This window comes from Cornus florida, unplaced genomic scaffold (assembly GCF_030987335.1).
Source record: "Cornus florida cultivar Cherokee Brave unplaced genomic scaffold, ASM3098733v1 CherokeeBrave_3.0.0_Hap2_Chr06, whole genome shotgun sequence".
Classification (NCBI taxonomy): domain Eukaryota; kingdom Viridiplantae; phylum Streptophyta; class Magnoliopsida; order Cornales; family Cornaceae; genus Cornus; species Cornus florida.
The window spans coordinates 99,072,010-99,083,470 of NW_026775576.1; the positions used below are offsets into that span (position 1 = coordinate 99,072,010).

An 11,461-nucleotide genomic window follows, 5' to 3' on the forward strand; every position below is an offset into this window, starting at 1 on the left:
CCCTTGCTAAATGTCTATTTTCATTCTTTGAAAATATGTTGGGCCAAACTAGAATTATTGAACAAGCAAATACTGTCAGTGTTATGGTGAATTCATACCCCAGGCCGTCCGAGGACACAAAAAAAGCAGGAGGAAGAGTATGCGGCAACTATTTGTCATATACTCCATTTGTTACATGATAGCTACCTGCAGCGTTCTCAAAAGAAGCTGCAGCTTGAAAAAACCCAAGAAACGAAGCATATAGGAATATGCAACTCTTAGCTCCCAATTAAGAATTATATGGCACCCCAAATGTCATACAAGCATTCTGGTGTCAAGGAAGCTGCAAGGAAAGACGAGACGGGGATGGAGACATGGTCGGATTTCAAATATTCTGCAACACAACTCGACTTGGCAGGAGTCAAGTTCCAGGCAGGTAATCTGGAAGACCTATTCGACATCAAGTTCAGTAAAGATCGACGCTATTGTTTTCGGGTGTGTAAGAGGGGTTGTTTTGAAATCCCACCTTTTCGCGTTGATGACTACACTGCCACATTCTTGAGAAACCTCATTGCTTTCGAGCAAAGTTGCATTGGTATAAAGGATCGAAAATTCACTTCACATGCTTTTCTCATGGACAAACTCATCAACTCCCCAGAGGATGTTGGATTGCTTGAGGAAGTTGGTATAATACGCAATGGTTTGGGATCAACGGAAGAGGAATTTCTTGTCTTCAACAATATCTGCAAGAATGTGAGTCCAAACGATTCCAGCTTCCAAGAGCCATGCAAGGAGGTAAGCAACTATTGCAAGCAAAGCTGGCCAAAATTTGCAGCAAAACTGAGACGTGATTATTTTGGTAGTCCATGGACGATCATTTCAATAATTGCTGCTTTCTTCCTCTTTGCGCTCACATTGCTGCAGACCATCTACACCTTGCTTTCTTATTATTAATTTTATATATATATATATATCTGTTACGTTGAAGTGTGCAATATATGTAATAATATTAGGATGTTCCTACCAATATTCTCTCCCTATTCTTCTGGATCAGCACAAGTAATCCAGAATTAATGTTGTCTTTAATAAAAACAGCATTAGTACTAGTTGTGAGAATTAATTGTATTTGAATTTGCTATGTACTCTGATCATATGTAAATGTAATATCTTTTTAATATATATATATAAGCTGTACCGTATAATTATATATCATTACTGTTAGTGTTTAATTAACCAATCTCTCCTATATGAGCTCAATTTTGCTGGAACTTCTTCAATTTGTTTCAAAATTGTCTTTGAGAATTTGATTTTGTTCCAATATTTTAGATATGATGACCAAATTGTTCAGAGAAAGAACCTAAATAGTTTCCAATTGTGAGTTGAACATTTTTAACTTGAGCTTTAACTCTTACTTCTAAACAGAGAGCTGTTCCAATTGTGTTAAAAAACAAAACAAGTCTGATTTTGTTCCCATCATTTATCTAAATCAACAAATAAACAAGAATGTCTCTTGACAAAATTTATATATGTCTCTTGAACTTGACCCTAATTAAGGTTGGACTAATATATATATATATATACATATATATATATTTCCTTATTTTTATTAAAAGAAACTAACCAACAACAAGAGTGGGATCACGGCTTCAGAATAAAAGAGACTAGATCAGTCCCATTTCCAAAAGCCAGCTAACAAGAAAAGCAAAAACCACTAGCAAACATACACAAATTGACTAAACAGAAACATTGTAGGATTTCAATTAGATACTACTCAATCATTTGAAACTTTCAAAATATCGGAAAGTTTGAGACCCCTCGTGTCCACGTCTTTCCAAGTCAAATTAGTTAGAATTTAACAAACCTAAAAGTACCTTACTTGCAATAATTAAAAATTAGGAAAAATTACATATAAATGGAGTTAAAGTTCCATATTTACTTAGAGGTTGAGTCAAAGTTCCATAATTATCTAAAATGGATTGCTGAGGTGGCACATGATTTTTTACTGTTTAGAAATTGTGGTGCCTAAAATACCCTTCCGCAAAGGTACTACTTTTTCTTCGAAGGTACTACTTTTTTGAACTGAAGGTACTACTTTTTGGCGTCCAAGTATCATGTTTTTTAAACACCCACGAAGGTACTACTTTTTCTCCGAAGGTACTACTTTTTTGAACTGAAGGTACTACTTTTTTGAACTGAAGATACTACTTTTTTGTTAGGGAAGGGCATTTTAGGCACCACAATTTTTTAAACAGTAAAAAACCATGTGCCACCTCAGCAATCCATTTTAGAGAAATATGGAACTTTAACTCAGTCTCTAAGTAAATATGAAACTTTGACTTCATTAATATGTAATTTTTCCTAAAAATTAATAAATAAAACTTGTTTTGTATTGTAAACTTGAACTATTCCAAGTAAGGATCTCCAAATCAGAATTTACTCCCTAATTAGATTACACCAAATAAATAACTTATTTGCATGATTTTCTTTTGTTAAAAAAGAAATACATGTGAGAGCGAGGTGCATAGAGAAAGCAGATTTTTTATTATTATTATTATTTTGGCATCGACAAGAAACTCAAACACTCATTTTACTCTTTTAGAAACTTGAACCATCACCTTATACTTTAGGATGATAGAGGAAATACTATTAAGTCACAAAATCCTTGATTACAGAGAATTATAAGTTAAAATTGAAGGAAAAAAATTTTGAGAGGGAAAATTAGTAAAATTTATATACACAACAAAAAAACAATTATAAAATGAGAAAAGGTCTAATCCAAACATATATTATAATATATTAATATCTTTTTTCATAATTTCAATAACAACATTTTTAAAAATTTACAAAATATATACGGAGTAATATATAATACAAATAAAAACAAATTCAGTGGGACTGCCGCCCCCATCAAGCAATAAATAGGCAACATAGTGGGATCCCACGTAAATAAATCAATGTTTTTCTAACATGGGATGGGATCTTACTTGAATAATTCAAATAAGGTCCCATTGGAAACTTATTGATTGGATTTAGGTTGAGAATTTAATATGTTCACACCATTACGTTTTCTTAGATTCCATTGAATAGTTAAAAGGACGTATAACGGATTTCAATAAATAAAAAAATAAAAAAAAAATCATGATATTTCTATTATGTTGGATAGTCTCTTATGTTGATAGCGGCCCTTCAAGTCCAAGCTTTTCCTTCACAGTTCACATCAGATGAACAATATCATTGTGACTGAAAAGAAAGATATACACAATAGTTACCAAATTTAAATATTTACTGTAAAAGTGACCATATATTGAACAACAATTATTTTTAGGTCTATTACATTAGCTTATCGTTCTCAATTACATAAGATGCTGTTTTTGTTTTTGTTTGGTTTCTCTCTTGTTACTGGTGTTCCAGCTTGTTTCAGTTATGCTGTAAGCTTGGCTGATTTTCCCTCATAAGCATGCCTTTTCTCGATTTAGCAGACTTAAAGATTATGATCTCCAGAAAATTAGATTATTTTAATTTATAAAATCTCACCTAAAAAGAAAATGATGAAGGGAAATTAATCTCTAGTGAGATTCTGAATGCATCCAATAAATTACATTTGCAAGAAAATCAAATAATTTTATTAAAGTAGTTTTAAGGTGGAAAGTCTTTTTTGTTTCTTAATTGCAATATAAACAAATTTTTATTTTTTGTATTTTTTAACTAAAAAGGCAAAATCTAAGTCACACGATCCTCGTTAACAGATATCACTCCCACGTTCCGAACGCGCTCCTGCTCTCACACTCCGTGAGCGATTTTGTTCCCATTGTCATTATTTATAACTTAATTCTGTCGCTTTCGAATTCGCTTTCGGTTACGTTCTTGCTTTATGTGATTTTGAAAAAATAATATTTTTAATAGGGAGAAGTTACTGTCAGAAACTAAACTATCAATTAGCCATTGAGACCATACATACATCCCAGCAAACTATGATGGCGGAGCGGATCTTGACGCTCAAATAATTAATCCACTCAATCATGTTCAAATGTGTCAAGTTAATTAAAACATATATATATATATATATATATATATTGTAAGTACCTGTAATAATAGGTCGGTAGTAATGTGTGTTGTTATAATTAGGGTATCGCCTGGCGATACCCGAGAGATCGGAGCTCCTTAGCACGAGATGAGGTAGGATCTCTGTGTTATAGGAGTCCATATTTGGGAAACTTAGGAGGATCTTGAATTGGTGAATGAGAAGTCAAGAAGTGCCTTCGCTCTTAGCAAAGCCCAATTAACAAGCTGATGAGATTATACACGTTATGACAGCAAACCTTAAAATCACAATTAATGCTGTATCAGACTTAACCAATCGACGGCCAAGCAACATTTAATGCCCTTGATTAGGGGAGAAGTGACATGGCAACATGGGACAAGGCTCGAGGAAGACCCTTCAGCCCTCTAAATCTGCAGGATTACTCGCGTAATCCGGATTGGGAGTGATGCATCGCGTAATCAGGATTACTATTTTATTACTGAGCAAAAAAGAGCCCCTGCAACATGTTTAAGGAAAAAATAAAAATAAATAATCTAATATGTATGCCGTATATGTGTTTATAATAATTATAAAAATATGAGATGATAAAAAATAAAAAAAATAAAAAAACTATTAAATCCCCTAAATCACATCAATTTGAGATTTTGATTTTTCATTTGATTGGTATGTATATATCAAACAGAATTGACCATTCAATATTTTTAGAACGGACTTAATCCTAATTAATCTCAGAAACAGACCAAGCCAAAATATGCCTACTCATAAATAAAAGTCCTCTTTCAATTTTGTGCAATTATTGCTAGGTTCTGGGTTAATAATTGTTACCCATCAAACTAGATCATATCTAAGGAATACAGGTCCAGGAATTATCCATTGAACCATGGTCCTAGATTGCGAACTTGAATGGTAGCTGTGACAAGAATTATTTACACATCAATAACTAGCGATTGAGGGGGAGGGCCGAATGTACCCTAAATATAAACCAATAAGAAGTAGCCACATTTGAGTTGGCATGTGTAAATCAAACCGCGACATTTGGAAGGGATGTGGATTTTGATATATAAGGGCGAATCTAGGAATTATTAATGGGGGTGCCAATATTAAATAAGGGGATTTGGGGATCGAAAGATTAAAGAGTTGGAAAATTTTAGAAGAAATAAGGTTAGACTTTAGAGGGAGAGAAGGAGTGAGTTTTCTGATTTGTGCAAGATTAGGAATTTAAGAATTTTATGTATTATGTCTTTGTGATTGTTTAGAGCTTGTTTGGTTTTGACCTATTTGGTTGGGTCTTTGATTTAAAATTGTGGCTTAAATATTGGGCTTGTTTGGATAGGTTAAAATTGGAGGGTTAATACTATTACTAATTTTTTCTTTTTTAAAACATTGGGATAAATATACCTATACTAAAATAAAAAATAAAAAAAAATTTTGACAGGGCTCAAGCCCACCCAAGCTCCCCTTGGATCCGCCACTGTTGATATAGATCCATAGTTGTTAAAAATATTGGGGAAAATGGGTTGACCAGTGAGCTGGACAAGCAAGAATTGAGGAGCAAGTGAACTCTACCATAATCCTTATAATCAAAGGAGTGGGCTTAGTTGAGTTGATGGACAGGTGTAGAAGACACTTTGCATGTAGAGGCGAAACACAAATCAGAGTCTATTTTAAATAAATGGGCATGTGACTTGATAAATTGGACACTTTGCACATACAGGATTAAAGCCCAAATCAGGCCCCAATATCATAGAAATGGGCCCAACAAGTTACCCAACATGGAACGCTTGTCAAGAGGCGGGGCAGTTTAGATTTTTTTTTCTTTTTTTTGGAGCAGTTTAGTTGATGAGCAAACAAAGCATGCAACGCTTGAACAGCACAAAAGCACAAGAAAACATGGGTCTCATATTGAGCAGGAGGGAATCAATTATATACAGTGTCTCAATCAGTGTAATTAAGGCTCTGTTTGTTTTGACGTAAATTATTATTTTTGAAAAATATATATTTTTATTTTTACTTTGTCGATTTTATTAAATTTTAATATTTTTTTTCTTAATAAATATTTTATGACAACCAAACACCATAAAATAAAAAAATATTTCTGAAAAATATTTTTCGTTCAAACAAATGGAGCCTAAAAAGAAAATCAATATATAAATTGTCTCAATTAGTGTAAAGTAAAAGAAAATTTTGAATATACTTTGCTTCAATTAGTATAAAGTAATTGAGAATCAACATATACCTTGCCTAATTCATTGTAAAGTAAAGCATTAGAGACCTTTTATTTAAAATTAAAAAGTGTTTCACCCATCAACACGCAATTCTTGCTTTGCCAAATGTGAGATTACTCGACTCCTAAGATAAAATTAGCATTTTCTAGATAACAAGTGCCGATCGAAGCAATTTGATTTTATAACCGTAAATGTCTCAAAATTGTATTATATAGCTGTGTTATATGAACTATATGACTATTGAGTGCAAGTTAAGGTGTTTATCTTTCTAAATATGATGTCTTGACATTTTTATCCACAATAATTCCTGAAACAATTTAATTTTGAGCAAAATAAACATTTTATGAGTTGTGTCAATATTAAAGAGACCTTCTTCAATTGTTTTCATTATAACACCGGCTTCCCATATTATTTGTATTTGTGTAATTGATTGGGCAGTAGCGATTGATGACAGAAACCAAATTTTTTACGGTCATCACCAAAGTAAAAGTATATAAAGACTTTACTTTTATAAAACTCACCTAGACCAAAAGACCCTAAATAAAAATACTACTATTATTATATGTCTGTATTATAATATCTGCCCAAGTGATTATAAAGAGCCATTTTTGGGCATTCCATTACAGCACCAGGAAGTGAACTGTCATCGTTCTGACAATCAGGTACGCCAGTCTCCCTCCCTCTCTCTCCCTCTCTCTCTCTCTCTATATATATCTCTCTCTCTCTCTTAATTCCGCATATATCTATGAACTTTTGGCACAAAACTCGCCAGCGTTGAGGCCTCAAGCGTCCCTATCTCAGTGTGTGTTGTGTTTAGTTTCTTTGCACTCACTTTTGTAGTCTTTATTCTGCTGTCATCATTTGTTTTATTCACTCTCAAGGCAAGGCAGAGCCAGAACTTCTTTCCTATATATATATATATATATATATATATATATATATATATATATATATATAGTATTTCTTAGTATTAAATTATTAATTGTCACTTTTAATAATTTTGTTTCAGAATGCAGATCCTTTATTGATTCAACAAAGTCAAATTAGTCGATTAATGGTATGTATAAATATACATGTTGTAATTATGATGTATTTGTTGTATGGCTGTAGTCAATTCTTAAAGGTACTGTCACTATATTAGCTAGCTAGCTAGGTGGGTTCTCATTATTTGTGTAAACATAATTTAATTTGTTGCTAAAAAATTGAATACTCTAATTGCGCCACTACCTGTATACAGGACAGTAACTATATTATGAACATGTTGTCACAGTGAACACCTACACAAACACAAACCAAGAGAGAGAGAAAGTCAAGTAGCTAGAGATGCCGTTGGAGCGTGGAGAAAATTCTAGTTCTAACTCAACGATAGCTGATCAGCTTAGAAGTTCTCTAGATAAGAAAATCGAAGACAACACAAAAAATATTGAACACGCCCCTAGAGATCTCGTCATAAAAAGAGTCCCCAATATGCTTCGTGAAGAAAATGAAAAAGCTTATACCCCTAGTGTTGTATCTATTGGACCTCTTCACAGTGGAAACGAATATCTACAAGCAATGGAGGCTGACAAATTGAGGTACATGTGTTTCCTATTTGAAAGAACTCAGAATCCAGAGGAAACACGTAAAGAATGTGAGGCAGCTATGTTAAACATGCAAAACACTTTGAAGAAATGCTATCCAGATCACTTCAAGGAAAATGCTGAAAATGTTACCATCACCAATCTTCTAGGAATGATATTAATTGATGGTTGCTTCATTATGGAACTTGTATACAGGCATCACAAAAAGGAACAGGACAACCCCATCTTGCATAATCCTTTAAGGTACTCTGCCGTCCAACGTGACTTGCTACTACTCGAGAACCAGATTCCCTTCAAAGTTCTTGAAGAATTGTTCAGACTGACGGTGACACGTCTCCCAGCAACTGCAACTACAAGTGAAGGTATCCCACCAGGTGTAAGTGGGAGCGTCCGATCATCATTCCGTATCCGTACCTTTAGCCGTACCCCTAACACTACCCCTACTCCTGCACCTGTCCCTAACGCTTCCCTTATTGAATATCTCCTTGGATTCTTTGGTGATATAATGGGGTTAGGAGACACTGGTGACATAACTATAAAAAATGAGGAAGCTCCTCTGCATATACTCCATCTCATATACATTTGCTACCAACCTCCTGTTTCTGTGAAGGATCCCCGAGGTAGTACAACAACTAGTACTTAATTATGTTAATTTTTTGATAACAATCATATTCATGTCGATCTCTGCAAAATTATCAAACAAATCATATTTGAGATAACAATCATATATCAAAGAGTCGTGTTCAACTCAACTAGTAGAACTAATGCAAAGGTTAACTGTTCTAATTAATATTTTGCAGGAGGAGGGGGAGGGGGAGAGGGAGAGGAGCAACCAGTGGGATACCAAGGTGCAACAGCAACACAACTTCGCATTACAGGAATCAAGCTGCGGAAGAGTAATAATAAAAGAGGATTCAACCTGTTCGATGTGAAGTTTCTCAATCATGATAGTTATGTTTTTTTTTGGCGAGGCCGTCTTGAAATCCCACGTTTCTCCATCCATAATTTCACAGAGTCATTCTTGAGAAACCTCATTGCTTTCGAGCAATGTAATCCATGGATTAAGATCAGTTATTTCACGTCGCACGCATTCCTTATGGATATCCTCATGGACTCCGTGGAGGACGTTCAAATTCTTGAAAATGCAGGAGTCATATGTAACCATTTGGGTACAAGTGAATCTGTGTTGAAAATCTTCAACGGTATTTGCAGGAATGCTGCTGTTCCCCGACATTTCTATTACGGTGACCTATTGTATCAGATGAAGCGTTTCCGCAAAACTTGGAGGAAAGAATTGGGGACGTTGAAACGTAATTGTGCTGGTAATTTATGGATAGTGTTGTCGGTCATTGCTGCATTTGTCCTTTTTGTGCTCACGCTTTTGCAGACCATCTACACAATATGTTCTTATGAAAAATCCTAATGCCTCAATCCACATGGAATGTCGTCTTTAATTATAAAATATTATATACTAGTTGTAATAATTTTATATATATCACCACCTATGTACTGTCATCTTTAGGATTTCTCTTTCGCAAACATTAGAGTGACCTTTTTAATCTCTGTGATTTGTCGCATTATTTGGGCCTTCAATAATAATCTTTGTATCTCCATTGTATGCGTTCATACAAATTTAGTAACTACAAATCAAAGAACGAAATACTGAGTAAATAATGATTTTATTGATTTATAAAAAATTGGATATTCTTTACAAAAGAAAGAAATTATCCTCTATTTGATCTTCTTTGCTGGTTGGTGCAAGAGCTTCAAAGCTTGATCTTGAACTGACTGTGATAAACTTGTTGGAAATTAAAAAGGAGGACAACCAACTTTGCTCTGTTTTTAGAAGCCAAAAAAGACTGAAATTGATATATATTATTTCTGAAAACAAAGATTCTAAATCACCACACTATTACATTGCATACGGCATATGCTAATTTATAGATAAAACATATGTAGTGGTCATCCCCACTTTCTTAGAACATACTGAAAGATAAACATAAAAATAGGAACAACTATCTCCACTTCCTATTCTGCAGTTAACAACCAAACACTAAACCCACTAAAGTAGGACACTAAAAACTTGGGTGAATTAACTACACCAAGGATGGATTTGCATCATCAATTTTCATCACTCCCCCTTGATTCAAAAACTAGAAACACTGAGAGAAGATCTAAATTTAACAAATTTCATATAAGAGAGTGCTTTGGTGAATCCATCTGCAACTTGATCATTGGTTGAACAATACTTCATCATAATTATTCCTTCCGCAACAACATCCCGAATGAAATGGTGACGGATTTCAATGTGCTTTGTTCTTCCATGAAAAATTGGATTCCTTGTCATTGCAATTGTAGCCTGGTTATCACAATAGATCTCTGTCTTCTCTCTCTGACATTGATGTAAGTCTTCCAAAATTCTTCGCATCCAAATAGCTTGACAAATAGCTAATGAAACTGCATAATACTTAGCTTCTAAAGATGATAATGCAACTGTTGCTTGTTTCTTTGAAACCCTAGACACAGCTCCCGAACCAAGATTGAAGATAAAACCGCTTGTGCTTTTCCTGTCATCTGTAAAACTAGCCCAATCACTGTCAGTAAAACCAAGCAATTTAAAATAAGGAATTGGTTTATACCAAATCCCAAAATTACTTGTTGCCCGAACATAGCGAAGAATCTGTTTTGCTGCTTCACGATGATGTGTAGAAGGATTATGCATAAATCTTGAGATTAAACTCACTGGAAACATGATATCCGGTCTAGAATGAGTCAAATACAACAATCCTCCAACCATGCTTCTAAAAACCATTTGATCGGCCTTTAGAGTCCCATCATTCATTGATAACTTCTCACTTGTATTCATGGGAGTAGAAAAATCTTGCAATTTGACATATTAAATTTCTTGAGCAAATCTAATACATATTTTTCTTGAGAGATAAAAATACCATCATTAGTTTGTTGAACTTGAAGACCAAGAAAAAAATGCAATAACCCCAAATCAGAGATTTCAAACTCTTGCATCATACTCTCCCTGAATTCTTTAATGAAGAAGCTAAAAGATCCAGTGTATATAATATCATCCACATATACACATGCAATGAGAATATCATTACCTTTTGCCTTCACATACAAAGTAGGCGCACTATCACTTCGATGAAACCCGTTTTGACGAAGATATGAATCAAGTCTGCTGTACCACGCTCGTAGAGCTTGCTTTAATCCATATAAAGCCTTTTTTAATTTGTAGACTTTCTCCCCATTTCCTTTGATGACAAATCCCTATGGTTGTTCAACATACACATCTTCTTCCAAATACCCATTTAAAAAAGTAGATTTAACATCAAATTGAAATACTTGCCATTTCATTTGAGCTACTAAGCTTAAAATCATTCTGATAATTTCAAATCGAGCAACATGGGAAAAAGTGTCAAAGAAGTCTATACTATATTGTTGCACATACCCTTTCGTAACGAGCCTTGCCTTGAATTTTTGCACAGTACCATCTGAATTGTACTTCACTTTGTAAACCCATTTCACACCAATTGCATCATTCTCAAGTGGCAAGCCAACTAGCTCCCATATTTTATTTTTTCAATTGCTGCCATTTCTTCTTGGATAGAATTTTCCTATTA

The 11,461-nt window shown here is 34.0% G+C and overlaps 2 protein-coding genes across 2 annotated transcripts; both read left to right on the plus strand.

The window, feature by feature from the left end:
- Positions 1-279: 279 nt before the first annotated feature.
- Positions 280-933, plus strand: LOC132314703 (UPF0481 protein At3g47200-like). The gene has a single exon (XM_059813530.1). It carries the CDS (start codon positions 280-282, stop codon positions 931-933), a length of 654 nt encoding a protein of 217 aa, XP_059669513.1.
- A 5,550-nt stretch (positions 934-6,483) lies between these two features.
- Positions 6,484-9,436, plus strand: LOC132315065 (UPF0481 protein At3g47200-like). The gene is made up of 4 exons (XM_059813823.1): positions 6,484-6,908; positions 7,256-7,303; positions 7,517-8,446; positions 8,627-9,436. The coding sequence occupies exons 3-4, from the start codon at positions 7,570-7,572 to the stop codon at positions 9,247-9,249; spliced, it is 1,500 nt and encodes a 499-aa protein (XP_059669806.1). The 5' UTR covers positions 6,484-6,908; positions 7,256-7,303; positions 7,517-7,569; the 3' UTR covers positions 9,250-9,436.
- Positions 9,437-11,461: the final 2,025 nt, after the last annotated feature.